Source organism: Aethalodelphis obliquidens, unplaced genomic scaffold (assembly GCF_003676395.1).
Source record: "Aethalodelphis obliquidens isolate GAN/ISIS:26980383/991018 unplaced genomic scaffold, ASM367639v1 scaffold103, whole genome shotgun sequence".
Classification (NCBI taxonomy): Eukaryota; Metazoa; Chordata; class Mammalia; order Artiodactyla; family Delphinidae; genus Aethalodelphis; species Aethalodelphis obliquidens.
In genome coordinates, this window is record NW_020838047.1 from 1861416 (window position 1) to 1883521 (window position 22106).

The 22106-nt window shown below is 41.3% G+C and overlaps 1 protein-coding gene across 1 annotated transcript in view; it reads right to left on the minus strand.

Moving 5' to 3' along the window:
• ANXA10 (annexin A10) overlaps positions 1–22106 on the minus strand; it is a 66857-nt gene that overhangs the window by 33345 nt on the left and 11406 nt on the right. The window contains exon 2 of the mRNA XM_027096515.1: positions 5581–5662. Within this exon, the coding sequence (XP_026952316.1) occupies positions 5581–5662 (82 nt within the window). The remainder of the gene's footprint in view (positions 1–5580; positions 5663–22106) is intronic.

Genomic DNA, 22106 nt, shown 5'->3' on the forward strand with positions numbered 1-22106 from the left:
CTTCCAGGTCTCTGTTCTCCTCTGGCCAATTATCTCCCTTCTTCTCCCACATCTGACCTGTCTCAGGGCCCTCCTGGTATGTGTGCACATCTTTTTGCCAAGATGGATTCCAGCGCTGAGGCTGACGGGAGGTCTGACAACACATATTATGGGGTAGTGCCCCCTCCCTTTTTGACCCCCTGAGGAGCCTCTCTGTGCATGTGCGCTTGGAGAGGTTTCCCTGACCTCAGGAGATGTGATAGTCATGGTCATCTCACCTCTTCAGCAGAGCTCAGCTCCTGCCATTAACTTTGTCCTTGGAGTGTCAGGGGAAAACAGAGCTCCAGTTGAGTCCACTTGACAAACCCCAGCTGCTCAGCCCAGGGAAGCATCTGCCTCATACCTCAGTCCAGACCCCAACAGAAGGAAGAGTCCTGGGGAAGGGGCTGTGAGGGGGGGACCATGCCCCTGCCCAGGGGTGGGCGGCCCCTCCCCATAACAGAGGCTCTGCTCCTGGGCTCTGAGGCCCCGCTTCCTCCTGCACCAACCCATGAACCTGAAAAAACGCCTGAATGCACAGCTGCTTCAGGGAAATTTAGCTGCAATGTTAGTGGTGGTAGAGTAACCAAGAAGGTGTTAGCATCCCCTCAGCTTGACCAAAATCCAGACAAACTTCTCCTGATTAGAAGCCTTTGACCTCTTTCCTTCCTCCTTTCTTTCTTTCTCTTCCTTCCTTCCTTCCTTCCTTCCTTCCTTCCTTCCTTCCTTCCTTCCTTTCTTTCCTTCCTTCCTTCCTTTCTTTTCTTTCTTTCTTCTTTCCTTCCTTCCTTCCTTTTTTCTGAGAGCATTTACTTCAGAAAACTTGCAGTTGTAAATTCTTTCTTTTCCCCCAAGACATAAATCTTGTCCCAACCACCTGCCAGTTTTAATGCCCAGAAATGCCTTTCTCAAGGACTTGGGATGCATCCCTTTGAAATACAATCGCCAGGAAAGATAGAGCCACTGTCTCCCAACCTCTGTGGCAGGCAGGACCCTGAGTACCAATGAGCAGCCTCAGAAGTCCTCACTGTGTTGACCAAGGCCCCCGCCCCTGTGACCTCTAGAACATCCCGGGGCTCAGACCTTGCCTGCCTTTTATTTCAGAGGAGCTGAGTTCAGTCTCTCTCCTCTTTCATAAAGGCTTCCCTGCCTGTTGAATTCTGTGTGGTATACTTTCCCTTTGACAAATGATGGAGATGAGGAGAAGAATGAGTTGAAGTGCTAGGATGTTAAGCAGATCATCTTTTTGGAAGTTAAAGCCATCCTGGATATGTTCGGATCATGGGAGAGTGATGAGCTGCACGTGAAAACGTCCAGTGAATGAGGGCACAGGACTGGATATACACGGATGACCGTGCCTGGAAGAACCCAAAGGGGGAGCGAGGTATTTATGCAGGGGAGAGAAATGGTCCGGCAGCTGCAGAATGGAGGGAGGGAGGCAGAGGATCAGCTCCAGAGCCTGGGATTTCGGGTTTGGGAGCAAAGGCAGCCTGTAGAGAAAGGCACAGAGCATCAGGTGCACGGGGCCCCAGGTTCAGCGCTGGAGCCAAGGGACATTAGGTGGTTCTGAAGGGATCTGCTGACTGCGTGATGGGCGGTCCAGAGGAACGTACTTTTAATAATAAATAGAAGGTTTTTCAATTGGATTCAATGTTGATTTTGCCATCGTCAAATTTTTGTAGCCTTCTGGTTTTCGTTGTTCTGTTGGGATTATCCACAACCTACCTCTCTGAATTACTCTCCATTTTTCAAAGTTCATAGCAACTCTGGCTCATTTATCCTTCTAGAGATATTTCAGAGTAATATCATATGGATCTCAAAAATATTATTAAAATTTCAATTAAAATAACTGTAAACTTAGGAATCAATTTAGAGAAATTATATTTCTGTCACTAACACGATGAATCTGTTGAATTAGTTACGTGTTTTTCTTTTCTAAAAGACTTAGTAAAGATTTGTAGAGTTTTTACAAATAACAAGAAACTTGATTTCGTTGAAATTATTCATATTTGCATTTCTATTGATACTTCAAGCTATATTATTTTTGCTTTGTTTCTGAACACATAATTGCTCAATGAAGTAAATGATGTCAAATTTTATGTTGACTTTGTATCCAGAAAAATTATTGAACTCTCACAGTTTTTAATAATGCTTTTGCTTGATTACCTTGGATTTTGAGATATATTAGTAATATCCTGTGCAATTTCAGAGAATTTTGATTTGTTTTTTAGAATCCTCGTATCTATTTCTCTTTCTTGTCCTATTATATTAGGGGCAGGAATTTCTAGATAATTCCTATCCGACGGTTTAACAGAAAAATCTGACATGATGAACCGTAGCAGTCTTATAGGTTTTTATGATGTACAGTTGATTCTTGTTATTAGTGAAAGCTTTCTACAAAGTCACCGTGAGCATGAATTAGTAAATGCTGAACGACTGCTTCTAGGGGAAATGTAGGAAAACTCAGCCGCTAGGAATAGAGGGAAACTCCCTCCACTTCTGTAAAGAAGGTCTACACACACCCTACAGCTCACATCATATTGGTGGTCAGTGAGGGCTGGGGCAGGTGAGGACGCCTAGTCTAAGTAGCACCCAGTGTTTCACAAAGATTCATTTTGTCCTGTATGCAGCTTTACCATGAGTTAGGCATATAGGTTAAAAATAGTGCCCCTCGCCCAGGATCTCATAGGCATGATCTGGAAATTATATATGTTAACTGAGACAAAAGAAACACAGTTGTTGTAAGAGTGCGTGGGTAGGGAAGTAGCTTGTCGCAGTTAGGACTTGGCAAGTGGACTGCACTGTTAGACATTGTTACCTGAGAGGTACTGCTTTTCCTTGGTGAATTGTTATACAACTTAAGACAATTTTTGTTAAAACTACTCATTTCCATTTGCGTCAGAGAATATTTTTGCTTTCTGATTTTTCTATGTAAGACACAGTCAAAAACCAACAAGTGAGACTACATTAAACTCAAAAGCTTCTGCAGAGCAAGAGAAACAATCAACAAAGTGAAAAGGCAACCTATAGAATGGGAGAAAATATTTGCAAATCATATACCTGATAAGGAGTTGATAGCTGCAATGTATCAGGAGCGCATACAACTCAATAGTAAAAAAAATAATAATAATAATCTGATTGAAAAACATGGGCAAAGGACCTGAATAGACATTTTTCCCAAGAAGGTGTACAGATGGCCAAGAAGTACACAAAAAGCTGCTCAACATCACTAATCATCAGGGAAATGCAAATCAAAACCACAGTGAGATATCACCTCTCACCTGTCAGAACGGCCATCATCTGAAAGACAAGAGATAAAAAGTGTTGGCAAGGATGTGGAGAAAGGGGAACCCTCCTGCACTGTTGGTGGGCATGTAAATTGGTGCAACCACTATGGAAAACGTTAGGGAGGTTCCTCAAAAAATTAAAAATAGAGCTACCATGTGATCCAGTAGTTCCACTCCTGGGTATTTATCCACAGGAAATGAAATTGCTATCTTGCAGAGTCATCTCCACCCCCATGCTCATTACAGCATTATTCACAATCGCTGAGACATGGAAACCACTTAGGTGTCCCATCGACAAAGGCATGAACAAAGAAAATATGATACACACAATGGAATACTACTCAGCCACAGAAAGAAGGAAATCCTGCCATTTGTGACAACATGGATGAATCTTGAAGGCGTTACGCGAAGTGAAATAAGACAGAGAAATGCAGATACTGTATGATCTCACATACATGGAATCCACAATAGCTGACTTCATAGAAACAACCAGGGGCTGGGGGATGGAGGAAAGGGGGAGGTGACAGTCAAAGTGTACAGACTTCCAGTTATAAGAGGAGTAAGTTCTGGGGATCTAACATCCGTCATGGTGACTGCAGTTAACAATACTGTATTGCATACTTGAAAGTGGCTAAGAGAGTAGAGGGTAAATGTTCTCACCATAACAATAATGACAAAAATGGTAATTCTGTGAGAACAAGGATGTGTAAACTAACCTTACTGTGTTGACCATTTAGCAAAATATACGTCTTTGAAATCATCACATGGTACACTTTAAACTTACACAATGTTATAGGTCATTTGTGTCTCAGCAAAGCTGGAAAAACCCCACAGTAGCCAAGGAAAACATTTGCAATTGTCGTTTTCGATTGCCCTTTGCCAGGGGCATCAGGATGGATAGACTTTCACAGCATCTTGAGCTGTGTTCTTGCTTTGTCATACTAGAGCAGAGGTGTGCCGTCAAACCCCAAACCTCCTGAAATTCTTCGGCTAAAACACTGACGAGCAAAAACCTACCTACAAGGGTCAAAATGAATCCAAATTCTGACCCTAAAATTGCGATGACAGGAAAATTGAAACTGGCACAAAGAAGAATTTTCAGTGAATAGATGGCTCTGATTTATAGTTTTAAAGCAAAATTATTCTCCTGAAGAAAAAGTTAATCCATAACTGTTCGTTGCCCTGTCTCCAGATTTTTCTAGCGATGATTAATATTCTTAAAGGCATAAGCATTGCGGACTCTTAATGTTGACTTTAGAGCACATTCGAAGTCCTTTATTGTTTTCCTCCAGGGTCCTGCTAGTGCACACACACACACACACACACACACACACACACACACAGTATAGCTTGTGTAAAGATGACCTTGTCTTCAAAGCTGAGAGCTTGCTTTCTCACGAAAGGCTTTTTATGTTTCATGCAAACGTTTCCTTTCTGTTGTCAGTGTTCGTCTTCGTGCTCACCAGAAGTCTCCTTAGGACAGGTTGGATGTTTAACAGCTCCATGTCATATCTTAAAGATTAAATCTTTTTTAAAAGAACTCAACAATTTCCCACTTCTCTCTACATTTCTTTCCTAAACTCTAGTTCATTCACTGGACATGCACTTACAAGCACCTGACCCAGCCTCCCGCCCTGGGAGCTCAGAGGCCAGTCAGCAGGTGATGGGGGTGGGGGGAGGGGACAGGCCTGGTGGAGGTGGGGTCAGAGGCAGGACCTTGCAGAAGCAGGTGCTGGGCTTGGGACGACTGATGAGTTTGGAGGGCAAAGAAGGGTTCAAAGAGGAAGGCTCAATTGAAGGGGTTCCTGAAGGAAGAGAATTTGAATTCCAAGTAGATGGGAGAAGAATATAGCCTTCCAGGCAGGGGGATTACTGGGCCAATTTGCAGGGATGTGGAAAAGCAGATCCCCCGGGGGAACAGCAGGAAGTCTGACTTGGCTGGATGTGGGAGTCTCAAAGGAAACAGGCTAGAAAACAAACAAGGGCGAAAAAAGGATGTTTATCCCAGATTAAGTTTTTTGGTTTGGAATTTCATTTAGTTGTTAGGCATTTAAGCATCTAAGGCAAAAACATGTCAAGGTCAGATCTGCAATTGCGAGAGGCAATTCTCTTGATCTTTTCTATTATTTTCTTGTTCTACTTTTTTGCCCAGCTTTTTGTTTGAATCAGTGTTTGCTTTCTGTTAGACATCAGCTGTGTACACCCATATTACAGTCTTAAGGTAAAGCACAGGAAAAAAATGATCAAGAAAGGTGCTAGAAATCACCAGGCTTACCAAATCCCTGGAGTGCTTCCCCCAGCATTTGGGCGTCCATCATGGGGTTGAAATTGGGAGCTGGGAAGATGGTTCCCTGCACCTGGTGGGGAGAGTCAGAGAGAAAGGGATTGCAGTAATGCACATGTTTCAACATTTTTTTAGATAAATAAAAACAAAAGTACATTCTGTATGTTTGAATTACTCTAAGACATACACACCTGTCTATTAAACAAATGTGTTAATTATATGTCAATTGCAGAGACTTAATTGTGTTCTTTCTAGTCTATTGGCTTCTCCTGCACTGGCATCTATTGTTCATCTAGGAAACGGAGAAACTAGAACTAATAGTAGAAGAGTGTAAGAATCAAATAAATACATGTCTTCTTAGTAAACAGTAAGCATTTTCTTAGGAATTGGAGACTATTTTATAGAAACTGAAAAGAGATGAATTGTGGGGATTCATCCCATTTAAATGAGTTATAAGTGGCAGTTAACCACCACACCACAGCTTTTTTTTTTTTTTTTTTTTTTTTAACAATTCAGGGGCCCTGAAATCATATTAGAGGAAATTGAAACATTTGAATTTGGATTAGGGATTCATGATGAAGACCGGGCAGAGATTTTTGGCAAAGCCTCTGCAGCTACAGAGGAAGACGTGAACTCCTGATAATTCTCTGTTTCAGTTCTCCCTCGTGCTAATAATAAAATGGCAGAAGACATAGGTGAGGCTTTGAGTCGCTTATTTGAGACAGAGCCAGCAGGACTGGGCTCTGTAGGATGACACTCAGACCACCAAAGTGTATTAAGAAGGGGAGCTCTCCCCTGTTTGTCGTGAGTTTGCCCAGAAACATTGGGAAAAATGTCTTCCTATAGAAAACAGGTCTCCAGGCCTTCAGCGGGCAGGTTCACCGAGCTCTTTTGCAGAAGGTGAAGTTTTCCAGGCCCCATCATCTAACAGCAGAAAATTAATTAATTGATGAGCAAAAGACTGGACCGAACTTCTAGTCCAAGAAATATGCATATACCGATGCCAAAATATTTATGAAAAGATTTTTGGGGGATTAAGAAAACTGTTCACTTGAGTTAAAACTAAGAATTCAATTCCATTTGTGTTCCGCTTGACTGATGTTAATAAACAGGAAGCTGCCTGTTTGAAGTAGACTGGAAAGCATAGAGTAGTTGTAATATGGACATATTTTCGTACGTAGAAGTACAACCAAGTTAGTGAGACATTCTTCTTAAATCCTAGACGGACAGACATATGTAATTAAAATATGAACACAGTTTGCATCTTATGATGCCCGTGCCTGAGTTTACAAACCAATGTCCAATTTGCTTCTAATAGTTCAAGCTTCTTGGCAATGATCCAGAAACTAAGTTCTCTTGAGTCAACCCGTGATTCTAGAAGCTATTTATTAGGAGATATCATGAATTTTATCTCTCTTATTCACTAGCCAGTCCCACTGGCTGAGATTCTATTAGGAAAACAGACTATGATTCTTCTTATATTTTCTAAATTAAGTTCAGAGATCAGATTCTAAAATAAATTTCCTGATTGAGTTCTCCTCACCTCAGTCATTTTGTTTTGAATCTTATAACCCTAGAGAAATTTAAGATTTAAACTTTTGAAAGAAGAGCCATGCCTTTAAATGTAAAATTTCTTTTCTGCTATTTGTCACTGCCTTTTACTAAATCCTTTTTGTCTGTGTAGCTTTTTCTGTTTTTTTTTTTTTCATGGGAAATATTAAAGGTTTTCTGAGGCATGGGAAAGAGGTAACTTTAGTTCCCTGTTTCAGGAGTTAGAAGGCTTGTTTGGACAAGTCTGGAGGGGCAGTACTATTCAATGCCTGGTGACCTTAGTCTTGCTGTGTGCTCTCAACCAAAGGACTGTTGTAAAGTATAAAAGAGAAAATGTATTTGAAAACAATGGGACATATTGTTAAATAAGTGTAAGTTACCTAGGCAATTTCAGCACTGAGTGTGGAAATGTCCATCACAAAACAGAACATTTCATTCCTGGCTGGGCTAGGATCCCCCAGTTTTCTACTGGAGTATGTGCTACAAAATGAAACTGTTTATCTTTTGCACAAAATAAACAAATGAAAGAAAAAAGAAAAAAAAAAGCTCTGAAAGTTATACATAAAGTTAGAACTGTCTATAGTGATTTATCAGACAATTTGTATGTGAAATAAGAGTCCACAGTTTTTTTCTTCACAGTTTTTTTAATCCTTATATAGACTACTAGTACAATGTATTTTTACAGTGTAGTGCAAAAATTATTATTCATTTATTTATTTATTTATTACAGTTCCAATATCCTTTGTCACTTAAAATTATCTCCTTATCAATTGGCCTTAAACGAATACACTAAAAATGTTTTTTTTAAGAAAACATTGTAGATTTTTAGTAATTCAGGAAATAGTTTTATAGTACTTGTCATTCATGCCCATTTATATAGCGTATTAAATCATTGTATTCATTCTATGTCAATTATACTTCAGTTAAGCTCAAGTGAGCAGCACTATTCCATGTAAGACACGTACTTAGTGTTCCTTTTACTTATTTTCTCATTGGGATGCTGACTTTGTCTTTTAATGGTCATCTTTTTCCGGTTTCATTGGGGTATAATTGACATGGAACATTGTGCAAGTTTAAGGTGCACAATGTGACCTGATCCACGTGTACACTGTGAAGTGATCCCCACGGTAAGGTGGGTTAACACACCCCTCACCTTGCACGTCCCTTTTTTCTGATGAGGACATTTGAGACCTACGCTCCTAGCAGCTTTCCTGTATACAAGACAGTGTTGAAAACTGGATGTGATGAATTGGGAAATTGGGATTGACATATATACACTAATACATATAAAATGGATACCTAATAAGAACGTGCTATATCAAAACATAAATAAAATTAAATTAAAAAAAAAAAAGAAAGAAAACTGGAGTCACCGTGCTGTACATGACATCCCAGGACTTGTTCACCTCAAAACCGGGAGTTTGTACCTCTGACCAACATCGTCCCTGACAATCACCATCCGTCGGGGACCATTTTGACTGAACTGACCAGTTAAGCTATGGAAACAGTTCAGTTACCAGTTTTAACTTTGTCCCCTGAATTAAACAAGTATTTGAAAAAATTAATTGATTGATTAATTGCTTTGGGCCTTAAAACTTTTTTCAAGTGATTACAGTATACCTGTAGGTATGTGTTCCTCTATTTTCTTTGGACTGTTTTCCAATATTTGTGCTCGGCCGCATTCTGTGCATCCTCACACCCAACACCAGGCTCCCTGATGACGTCAGTCTACACTGAGAGCTTCTTAAACTTCCCTACCACTCACTGACCTTTTATTTTTCATTAGTGTCTTGCATTTTTCTATTTGATACAGTTCTTTTTTTTCGCAGTACGCGGGCCTCTCACTATTGTGGACTCTCCCGCGGTGGAGCGCTGGTTCCAGACGCGCAGGCCCAGCGGCCATGGCTCACGGGCCCAGCCGCTCCGCGGCATGTGGGATCCTCCCAGACCGGGACACGAACCCGTGTCCCCCGCATCGGCAGGCGGACCCCCAACCACTGTGCCACCGGGGAAGCCCCTCTTTTTTTTTTTTAATTATTGAAGTACCATTGATTTACAATGTTTTGTTGATTTCTGCTGTACAGCAGTGACTCAGTTATACATATATATACATTCTTTTTTATATTCTTTTCCATTATGGTTCATCTCAGGATATTGAATAGAGTTCCCTGTGCTCTACAGTAGGACCTTGTTGTTTATCCATCCTGTATGTACTAGTTTGCGTCTGCTAATCCCAAACCCCGAGTCCATCCCTCCCCCACCTCGCCTCCCCCTTGGCAACCACAAGTCTGTTCTCTGTGTCTGTGAGTCGGGTTTTATTTCGTAGATAAGTTCATTTGTTGATACAGTTCTTAAAGTTGGGGCTTTGCCTATGTCAAGTACAGTATTGTTTTATAATTTGCTGCCGTACAAGTAGTTGTTCTGTGGCTTCATTCCTTATCCTTCTAGTTATATTTTATGTCCCTTGTCTGCAGAGGGTACCTCAAGACTATGCGTGATTTTCTATGCAGTGAGACATCTTTTTAAAATGTTCTCATTCACTGGTGATGTCACTTAAGTTAAATGATTGCTTTAAAAAAATTCATTAATGAGATTTTTGGCCAAATGACCTGGCTTTATATATAATTAATATGATAAACTTTCTTTTTGTTTGTTTTTTTTACAAATACAGAATGTACATGAATTAATCAGATTCTTGAAGTCATTATCCTGATCATATTTATTGTTTGTATCAGGAAAACTGAAGAGAGACAAACAGATCAGACAAATGAGAATTGTCCTGGAGAAGAGGGTGTGGGGTGGGAGACGGGCCTAGTTAATGGGGCACGTCTGGCTTGACAGTGACTCGGGCGGGAAGCAAAGATAGAGGTGAGCTGTCACGTGATTACCAAGGGACATCGAGTGTTTTTTTAAGCAAGAGAGTGAAATAATCTGATTGGAGTTCCACTCTACAGCCACTTAAAGAAAGAAACCAAAAGAAGTGATAGAGGTTGTAGGCATGGCTAATTCAGAACCTCTAGCAGGTATAATGCACAGCTGAACTGAAGCAGACTGTGTGTTCTTGATGAGTGCAGTTTTGCTTGTTGACCGAGAGTAACTTAACTTACTAATTTTTGAGGTGTATTTTAAGTTAACCCAGTCACGTTAGTTTAACCTTCTGAAAGAGTAAGAGACTGTCGTGTCAGGTGTTTCTCAGCGTGTATACCTTTTAAAGCAAAGTCCTTTTTAATGTACGTGCTCCTAATTTGTTCACATCTTAGAGCAGAATGGAAATTTTGAAAAAGTGGACACTTTCCAATGTGACATGAAAATAATGTATATATGGTAAAAATTTTTTTTTTACCTTGAAAATGGTCAGATTTAGAAATAGTATCACTTGTCGCAGGCAAAGTAAGTCCCAGTGTCTGTCATTTCCATTTGAACTCTCACCACAAGGTGATCAAAATATAATCTTTGCTTCTAGTCATTTGCGAATTTAGGTTTTGACAGAGGAATAAAAAACACTCCCTTTTTACATGACAGAATAAACTGTGTCATGAACTCACTGTGCAGGAGATCATGAGTGATTTGAGGATTTAAAATTCGTTCCAGAATCTACCCCCTGAGCAAATAATGAACGGAGTTCTTTAACTGACAGAAGAATTTCACAATTATTGTCTGGAACTGAATACAGACTGGAAAAGTCACATATAGACGGCTCATGAAGTTGATAAACACATGTTCATCATCTCATATCAATAAGTGCATGGATAATGCGTATTTCACTCATTCATAGTGACCCAGGGGCCTGGGGTCCATAAACCCATGTTGCTTCTTATTCAACACCCGCATTGTAGTCCTTTCTCTCATCTGGCTTTTAAGTCACCCTCATCCCGACCACCTGAGAACCTAAAGAGTTTGGACTTTGAAATATCAGCTGGACTGACTGGGCACCTGCCAGCATGTGGGTTTCAGCGAATAATTCAGCTTTGTTTCGGTGTAACGGAGATTCTTAGATTTCTAGTGAACTGAGGGTTTTTGGAGCCCTCTGAGGAAATCCTACAGAAGTCCTGGGCCTCTGTTACCATAGGGCACATACTCACCTTTGGGGCACTGGCCCCTGGATCTCCAAACGCCCTGAACCCCACTCTCCTTTGACTTCTGTCTGACAAGAGCTTCCTGAACGGTTTCAGTGGCTTCAGCATGACCAGCCCTAGGGGTTGAGTAACCAGTGTGTTAACCCACCCTCTCTCATCTTCCACGAGTGTGTCCTTCAGTCCAGTCCCGTCCGTCCTCTCCCCACAATACCTTCCACGGGGCTCCCTTGTCTTAACCTCTGCTACTGCCCCCTTTACCCCCTCCCCCGGGTCGCACCCAACGAGCTGTTCCCTCAGCCAGAATGGTCCTTCCCAAGATCAGACACGTCCTGTGTCCTTCTCTGCCGAAGTCCTTCCTGCCCGGAGCAGTGCTTCTCTGTCTTCTGCTCTGGCCCACGGGGTGGTTGATTTTCACATGAAAGAAACATCCCCGGGAGCACCTAGGTTTACAACACATCCCAGTGCGCTAGCCTTGAGGACACTGCAGTGTCGTCCACTCAACAGAGTATATAGTCATAGGTCGGGGTGAGAATATCATATATTGGGCAAAACGTGAGTGTATAGAATAGAAAAAGACGTTCGAGCTTTGGCTCGTTGGTCTTGATGGGAGTATTTTCAGTGTTTGCGGCAACTCGTTCCCATGACTGAGAACAGATGACTGTGGGACTCAATCGGATGTTTTAACAGTGTGAACAGTGCTCCTCAGGACTGGTCCCTGACCGTCTGCATGGGTTCGTGTCTTACTTTCTCGCCCTGAACCTCTTGGCTCCTATACACGACACACAACCCACACCCCAGCCCTGAGTGACTCTGGTCTTGTCCCTTCTGTTTGGATTCTTCTCCACCCGTGCCCATCTCCACATACACTCACATCCTCTGACTCCACCGTGAACATCTGTTCAGGATTTAACTGATGGCTCCAGGGCCCTCTGTGCAGGGAGTCCTTCCTGACCCCCCCCCCCCCCCGGCCACCTGCCGCCCCAGGAATTGTCTCCCCTCTTCCTGGTGCCAGAGCTTCAGGGCATCCTGCTCAAGTGCCAGGAGCACAGCAGAAAATATCCATTCCTAGCTCTACCAGGTTTCCAAGAGTAGTAAGTCTCATTAACTGGGCGTCCTTTGTTTTGTGGAAAACGGGCCTGAATGTGAGTGGTTGTGCAAATTGAGAGACTGGACTGTTCTCGTGAATAAAGGAAGACTATTTGGATTTCCAGGAAACAGTGTGGGAAGAGGTATGGTATGACAAGTGACACGAATGGATAGTGGTGCAGAATTACTCTCATTCCAGCCGAACTCTGGACTCAACTCAAATTCCACCTGTTATGTGGGGTCTTTCCAGGTTTCATCGAGTATTACCTATGGTTTACTTTGCACCTCTGTTGACCACAGCCTTGCATTTTTTGCATTTGCCTTTTCCTCTACATTTTGAATTTCTGAAGGGCAGGGACACTTTTTCTCTTGCTTTCCAAAGCATTTAGGGCAGCACCTTAGGTAGAAAGTGGGCTCTAAGAATGTTTATAAAATACTAAATAGAAAAATACACAGACTCAGAGACATCTGCTTTCATCCAGCAGCTTAAAAATTCATTATTCATACATGCAGGCTGTACTCTGGGCATTTCCTGGGTAATCACCTCAGCGGTCTTGTGAAGCTGGTGATACTAAGCTTATTTCACAGATGAGGAGATTCTGAGGCTAAGTTGTCTGAGCCATGCGGGTCGTGTGTCGTGAAGCTGACACTCAAATCCAGATCTAACTCCCTGGCTGGAGCCTTTTCCCTGAGAGCTGAAACTGATGTAAAATAACATGTACGATTGAGGCCCTTTATTCATCTTTGCAACTGAAAAATACCTCTATTTGCAAAGGATCTTGTGGGTAAAACCAAAACTCTAAAAGCATAAGTTCTTCTTCTTATACCAATTCTAAGAGAAAAAGAAAGGGGCGTGTGTGTGTGTGTGTGTGTGTGTGTGTGTGTGTGTGTGTGTGTGTGTGAAGGAGGGATTGAGGAAATTAGAGAGAGAGAGCCAAAAATAGATTCCCATTAGCTGGGTCACCAAAGTGCATTTAAGAACAGAATGTCTAATATTTAACTTCAGTAGAACCCCAGTATAGATCCCCCTGTTATCATGAACCCCCGTTGTTTTCTGTCTCTTTTGGTGACCGCTATGGACAAGAACGGCGCCAGGCAGAGTAGACACCCTGGCCCGGCACCTGGCAGGGCAGTTGGCACGTCCAGCTCCAGCCCCAGATCCAGGACACCCAGACCATGTCCTCGAGCGGGCAGGAGGCCGGTTGTCCAGCTCGTATGTCCCTGGCCAGTCCCTCTGAGTGTCTGAGCTGCTGCCTGCACGTCCCCACCCCTCCCTCGTGGTGGGGCTTTTGGGCACACAGAGCGGCGGCCCCCGGGGTTCTGCCAGCCTGCTGCCGGCCACGGGGAGTGGGGCTGGCATGGGACGTGGCAGGGGGCCAGGCACAGTGTTGGTGGGGATGGCTTTCTCTTGATGGTATTTTGCGGGAGGGAAGGAATTAGGGTTGTCCCATGATGGGTCACCAGCCACTGAGAAGGGACAGCATACATGAACAAAAAGAAATGGAAACATCGTTTACAGTGAGTGAGAGAACGATTGATCTTTATTCCCTGTGTTCCCCTGGCCTCAGATAAGAATCTTTAGGGAGGAAGAGTAACCGGGAGAAGAATTTTTGTGAACTTAATTTGAGTTGTAAAGGACAGGATGACTGCAGCTTACATCTGGGTTACACTTGCAAAGGAAATATGTATCTATCATGTAATCAAAATAAAGCTTAATGATCTGATGTCTGCCACAGCTACTGATATTAAGATAGGCTGGGTTGGGCTTCCCTGATGGCGCAGTGGTTGAGTCTGCCTGCCAATGCAGGGGACACGGGTTCGAGCCCTGGTCTGGGAAGATCCCACATGCTGTGGAGCAGCTAGGCCTGTGAGCCACAACTACTGAGCCTGTGTGTCTGGAGCTTGTGCTCCACAACAAGAGAGGCCGCGATAGTGAGGGGCCCGCGCACGGCGATGAAGAGTGGCCCCGGCTCGCCACAACTGGAGAAAGCCCACGCACAGAAACGAAGACCCAACACAGCCATAAATAAATAAATGAATAAATAAATTAATTAATTTTTAAAAAAAAGATAGGCTGGGTTATATTTTCAGATTGATGCAGAAGTGTTTATGACTACGAACCAATTACTAAATTAGTTGCTGTAAAATCTTTACAGCTTAGTAGATGGATGTCAAGGCGTTTAAGAAAAGCATGGAGGAACCTGGATTCACCCACACAGCCTCTTATGATTACCATCCAAGAGCGTCTTCACTCATGTGACTGTATGTTTTGAGGAAACAGTTGTGTAGGAAGGTACTGTAAACTTTATCTTAGTAATATGTAGTAGAAGACTACAAAACTTAACCTCATTAGAGTAAAATCGATGGCATCAAATGACTGCTTACTCTTGAAGGCTCAAGATATTCGATTCCTAAACCCTGGAATCTGCGAATGTTACCTCACCTGCCAAAGGGGACTTTGCAGGTGTGATTAAGTGAAGGATTTTGAGAGGGAGAGATTATCCTGGATTAACCTGGGAGGCTGTAAATATAATCCCACCTGCCCTTATGAGAGGCGGGCAGAGGAAGATTTGACTACAGGACAAGAAGGTGACAGGAAGCCGAAAGCAAGATGCCACAGTACTGGCTGTGAAGATGAAGGAAGGACACATGGTCCAGGGACGTGGGCGACTGCTGGCAGCTCGAAAAGCTGAAGAGGCCATCCTTCCCAGAGCCTCCAGGGGGAGCCAGCCCTGCTGACAGCCCCACTTTTGCCTGGTGATTCCTGACCTCCAGAACTGTAAGAGAGTACATTTGTTTTAAGCCACTACCTTGTGGTAATTTGTTATAGCAGCAACAGAAAATTAACAGTCACCGTGGAATCCTTGTTTCCACGTGTCCTCCCATCCTAAACGCTTACATCACAAACTTGGTCATTCCCAGTCAGGCCCACACCCCCTCATCAAAGGATACACTTAAACCAAACCCCCCAATTCTCATAAATATCCTGCTGTTCCCCCTCCACTCTGAGATGCTATTAAGATCATCAAGGTGGACCTTCCCCTTAGATGTGCTTCACCCTCGGAGGGTTTTTGGTGCTGTTTTGGGCAAGTTAGCATTTGATAAGATATAATGAGGAAATTTGAAGTAACATTCTGTCTGGATAAATAAAAGGCAATGGGTTATTACTGTTCTATAAGTAAATCAAGAAAGTCACTGAAGTTACCAGAAAGAATATGTTTCATAGTGTAAAAGATCATAGAAGAGTTTCATGTGACTGATGCCACCTAAGGAGGATTGTAAGGAGATTATTGCTACTTGATAATTGTGTCCGGGGTCTTTCAGAATAAACGGGAAAAAGACTTGGCGATGAGATTATAAATTATGGAAGAAACAATAAAATATGGAGACATAATTTAGGACATACTTAATGTGTATACAGCTGGGAGAGAGCAGAACAATGGAAGAAAAACAATAACAAAAGAAAAAGTAGAAAAACTTCAGGCAGTGAAAGAATCACATGCTTGTGATGTGATGAAAAGGGACCATCCGTATTGGGGAATATTAATGAAAAAATCAACACTTAAGAGACAACGTATTCAAGTTTGCTTACAAGGGAAATAATCAAACTGGGATCCGAATCCTCTTCCACAAAATTCAATGTTAGAAGGCATTTGATCAGTCTTTCCAGAATTCAGAGGAAACAATTTAGGATTCAGAAGTTTTAAACCCAGCAAACTGTAATTTAAAAGAAAGGGCAAAAGCAAAAGATACCACCTAGATACCCTTTTCAGATCATGGTAAGAATGATTCAGCCCAGTGAAGCTGAATCAGCGCAAGGAAGTCAAGTAAAGAACAGAAGTAGTTCAATACTATTAGTACCTCAATCCACTAGTCAGCACCCACTGAGTTTCCAGTATGTCCCCCAAATCGTGTTAATTTACACTACTGGACTCCAAGGAATTGAACAATCAAAAATACACACAAGCCAGGTTGGTACTATTGCTGCGAGGTTTAGAGAGGTCAATTTCTGTTCGTAGATCACAGACTTAGTGAGCGATGGTGCCCAGATTCAGACCCAGCCTGGTCTGATTCCAGTCCCCGTGTTCTTTTTTTTAATTTAATTTTTTAGTTTATATTGGAGTATAGTTGATATACAATGTTGTGTTACTTTCAGGTGTACAGCAAAGTGATTCAGTTATACATATACATGTATCCATTCTTTTTTAGATTCTTTCCCCATATAGATTATTACAGAATATTGAGTATAGTTCCCTGTGCTATACAGTACATGCTTGTTGATTATCTTTTTTTTTTTGCGGTATGCAGGCCTCTCACTGTTGTGGCCTCTCCCGTTGCGGAGCACAGGCTCTGGACGCGCAGGCTCAGTGGCCGTGGCTCACGGACCCAGCCGCTCCGCGGCATGTGGGATCTTCCTGGACCGGGGCACAAACCCATGTCCCCTGCATCGGCAGGCGGACCCTCAACCACTGCGCCACCAGGGAAGCCCTGATTATTTATTTTATATATAGTAGTGTGTATCTGTTAATCCCAAACTCCTAATTTATCCCTCCCCCCAATGTTTCCCTTTTGGTAGCCATAAGTTTGTTTTTGAAGATGTGGTACATATATACAGTGGAATATTACTCAGCCCAAAAAAGAATGAAATAATGCCATTTGCAGCAACATGGACAGTCCTAGAGATTATCATACGAAGTGAAGTAAGCCAGAGAGAGAGACAAATATCACATGACATCACTTACATGCTGAATCTAAAAAAAAAAAAAAGTTACAAATGAACTTATTTATAAAACAGAAACAGACTCACAGGCTTCAAAAACCACCCCCTGTGTTCCTAACTGCTAGACTCCCTTCTTGAACATTGAAGGAATTCAAGTGGGAATTTTTTATCATTAAATAATAAACCTACACTCAATATAATCGAGTTAGCCAATAAGAACATCTCTGACAAAAAGTTAAAACATCATTTATGATCTCATTGTCAACAAATTATTGTTAAATATTTAATGTCTATAACAAAAGGAAATATCTCCCACATCCTCTTCTTGTGCTTTTCCTATCTTTACATATAACTGTATTTTTCCAAATGGAATCATGTGTTACATATTTGGTAGTCTGTCTTTTCCCGGTGTACCACTCTATAGGAGATATCTTAAAGTCTCTTCTGCTCTTTTCTTATCTTTGAAGATAAAAGATCGTGCAGCAGATCTAAAAATACTGCTCAACCTTACGTATGAATAGTCTAATTAATACTGTGTCCTAACACTCTGTTCATTTTCATCCATAATATATTATTTATAGAGACCTGAAATCACATTTGAATCTAGTAAACATATCCACATGCCCAATAAGACAATGTGTAAGGGTGTTTTGCAAACCTGGTTTTCTGAGGGGAGGGAGGCTCAATACTTCTTGCTTGCCGTATAGCTACTTTGCAGTTTAAACAGCGCCTTTGCGTTCTTTGTTTAATTTGAAGTTATCAACAAGGCTGTATCAGGCAAGGCAAGTGTTCTTATTTCTACATTACATATAAAAACTGATGACTCAGTATTTATATAACACCATTGGCTTAATGATTGGCAGACCAGAATAATAGTGTTCTGACTTTAGACCCAGTGCTTTCCCTGTATATCCTACCTCTCATTCTTCTTCTTTTTTACTCTGTTGATGATTATTCTTATATTTCAAAAATCTAATGCTACTTTCATATTTGTTTATGTCCCTTATAAAAAGATTAAAATATCTTAATGCCCATAACATAGTCTAGAGGAATAGAGCATATCGTAACTTGAACTTTTTAAAGGTTAACTAGGAAGCACATTCAATATAGGATCTATAGCTCAAACTCAAGGAACACATGTAGTCCTGAATTTCACTTTTAAGATAGAGATTATGTTGACATTTAATGTGTGAAGAATTGCATCTCATGGGTTTATTAGAACAATTTCTACAAAATGAGGTTGCAGCTCTTAGATGAATGGTGATTTCAGCCACTCTCCTCTAATTTGAAATTTTTAGAGGTTAGTAACCAGCACTCTCAAAGCCCAATAATCTGTTTCACAGATAGAAACAGCCTCCTGGTGATAAGAATTCTTTAGCTTTCCTTAACAGAAATCAGTGATAATGTTATCTAGTGAACTGCATGTTCTTGAGATGTTAATGAGAAAAAGAATGGCTTCTTTGGCCTACCATTTACTTCCTTTTAAAACGCTGAAAGGCTACTGTGAAAAAAATCATGATGTTCTTTTCCCAACAGATTTTACCTTTATAATAATGCTTGGTTCTAGCTGGTATGACATTTTTTCTTTTCTCTGAGTTAATATAAACTAAAGGAAGAGAATATGTTTTTCTTTTTTTTAATCTCCAAACAAGCTTTATTTACATTTACTTTTAATAAGAGCTATAAAACAAGTATCAACAAGCAGAAATTTAACTACATCCATGCATTTGATCTGATGAACATACTGTTCACAGTAAAGCTTTACCTGTAAATATATGTTGAAAATACAAATTAAGCATCCGTGTTAAGCAGTGTGGCCTGTTTCCTAGATATCGTAAATTTTGTTCTGGAATTATCTGTATAGTCTCAGGAAGGGCCTATGTTTTTATTTTTATTTTTTTTAAACATCTTTATTGGAGTATAATTGCTTTACAATGGTGTGTTAGTTTCTGCCTTATAACCAAGTGAATCAGCTATACATATACATATATCCCCATATCTCTTCCCTCCTGCATCTCCCTCTCACCCTCCCTATCCCACACCTCTTGGTGGTCACAAGGCACCGAGCTGATCTCACTGTGCTAGGCATGGCCTTATAAATACTACCAAATGTAAAATAGCTAGCTAGTGGGAAGCAGCCGCATAGCACAGAGAATATGTTTTTTAAAAAAAAACAACTCTCAGCTAAATAAAATTTTGGCTGGATAATCCGTAAATTAAGTTGTTTAGCTATAAAATGAAGACATTTTATATTTCTCTATTGAGGGAAATTTAACCCAAACAAAAGTTTTAGAATTTTGCAATTAATTTTGATAGATATATGACTAATATATTTTACAGAGTTAGACTAATGGCCAGTTTGTTTAGGGCAATTTTTGCTTTGAACTGTTTTAAATAAGTATCCTGCAAAGCATTTCTATTTCATTCAGTGAGTGAAGATGTATAAATCTAAAACTAAGCAGAACCAAACACCCAAACCCAAAAACACACACAAAAAACAAAAACAAAGAATTATACTGAAGAAAAAATATGGCATCACAATAAACATGGACAAGATATAGAATCATAATAAAGGTGGAAATATGGAATCACATTTGTTACTAGAAGATTTCTTTATAGACATTAGTTGTGCCTCAGGCCATCATTTGCTCTGGGGATGAAGGAGGCAGAGGACCACCTTGTACCTTGACTGGTTTTACATCAGTTGGTTCACAGCTTTCTACTTCCTTAATGAAATACATTGATGGCGTCATAGTAAGGAATCCAAGATCAGGGAGACATTAATTAACTTTACTAATAGATAAAACGCTTTTAAACTGTTTAAAGTATTTAAAGGTAGTTTTTAATTTCTCAAGAGTACCTGGGTTCTTGGATTTACATTTTGTTACGCTTTTACTTGTAAAAGTTGGTGAAGGTTATGATAAATAGCAATTAAGAAGTGACCTCATTGTGAAGACTAGATCTCAGAAGTCATCTAATGTTTAGGAAGGGAAAAATTCAGAAAATATTGATGGCCATCTGATTATATGGTAAAGGTGTCCCCCTTTTTTTAATCTTCAAAGTAATCTGTCAGCTATTTGTCAAACCCCACAATGATACCAGGATACATTCAGGAAATGATCATCACCTGCTCAAGGGGGGAATCCAGTCCTTTTATTTTTTAAAGTAATACTCAATTGGTTACTTTTACACTTTGAAGCATTGGTAATGCACCTGTAATTTTCCTAGTATGCACTTAAGTACAGTGCCATAGTCTGCTCTACATTGCATTTGACATGCTTTTATGTTACTTTTCTTCAGTTAAGAAATGTAATAGCTACAGAAATGTAAGCGTAAGAGGTAAAGCAGTACTAGTATTCAGAGACTTTACAAAACCTGAGAACACGTGCTGAGGAGACCAAAATCCGTCAACATTCATATGGTGCCTTATATTAAAGGGAAAATTTCTACCAAATAAAATATGGGTGTGTTAGATGCGAATCAGTTATGGGTTGCACCACGTGAGACATATATTAATCTTCTTTCCGGAAAGTGAAGATTGGTAGAGAGATTCATTTGATAGACAAACAACAGGGAAAACGTGGCAAACAGTCAAGCTGTGTATGTAACACTGTAGTAGGATTTTAACTTTGGTCCCTTCATAGTTCCATTTCCCTGAGGCTCTCATTTTCTGGCAAAACCGTGGCTGCCAACGGCATCCACATTCCAAAGTGAAGGGTGGACCACCTGGGCGGAGGTTGCAAAGAAGGTTCTAGAAACCAGTTTTGTAAATCTTAGCCACTCAGCAACCTGGAGGAGGTGAAGTGGCTCTGAAATTATAGGTGGGGGTATTGGGGTCGAGGTGATGGTGTTCTGAGACCTTCCTGTGCTGCCATGGGAACCGGGGTGAAGGGTACAGGGCGGGGGTGTCTTCAACAAGGGGCTGCCTGGAGAACTTGAATATGTCCACAGAGTTCTGGGGACCCAGTGACACACACTGCAAATGAGGCTAAAGCCGAGACTCTGGCTAAGCAGTTGCCCAGTGTGAGGAAGGCGGCTTTACTGGGGATGCCTCAACCCCAAGTGTTTGTTACATCCCAGAGCTAGTGGGGATGTAGGGCGTGTGCGTGTTTACTGGGGACCCAGTGAGAGCCCCAGAGTAGGACACGTTCGTCACAAGTCATTTTGAAGGGATCTGGCTCCAGATCTTTCTTCAGGGGGACTAATAGGAACTCTGAGAACAGACGGATAAATAAACTTCAGGAGAAGATTCCTGCCAGTGAGAGGTGTCCTGTAAACCCACAGTGGTCCCAAAGAGACATCTTCTACGGCCACAGAGCATCAGTGACTAAAATACCTGTTAAGTAAGACCCAAGACGGTCCTGAACTTTTCCCCCACGTACACACTCTTCCCCAGTCCTGGGGGTGTTGGGTGCCTCAGTCAGGGGACTCACAGGTGGAGGGGGCCACCCACGGAAGGATAAAAAACTCAGTCTCACCCTCTTTACTAATGCAGGGTTTTGACCTGAAGCTGGCAGGAGTAGGTGAGGGAGAGATGCTTTAATTAAGAAGAAATGTTGCTTTTATATATAGAATGGATAAACAAGGTCCTACTGTGGAGCACAGGGAACTATATTCAATACCCTATGATAAACCATAATGGAAAAGAATATAAAACAAAGAATTTGTATATATATGTATAACTGAATCACTTTGCTGTACAGCAGTAATTAACACAACATTGTAAATCAACTATACTTCAATAAAAAAGTAAATAAATTTAAAAAAGAAATGTTCAAAATTTTCACCTTGCACAGATCTAGATATTTTTAATTTCTATACATTAAATATATAGTGAAAGTGATTTATGAATATTTAAGTACCAAAGAGCAAAAGCCAAGTCATGAGATCTCTTATGTGCAGAATGTTTGTGTCCCCCAAACTCATACGATGAAGCCCTAGTCCCCAGTGTGAAGGTGCTTGAAGGAGCCTTTGGGAGGCTGGATGAGGTCATGAGGGTAGGGGGCCCCATGATGGGATTCATATCCTGATAAGAAGAGGAGGCCAGAGCTGAGTGTCTCTGTCGCCTGAGGACACAGTGGGAA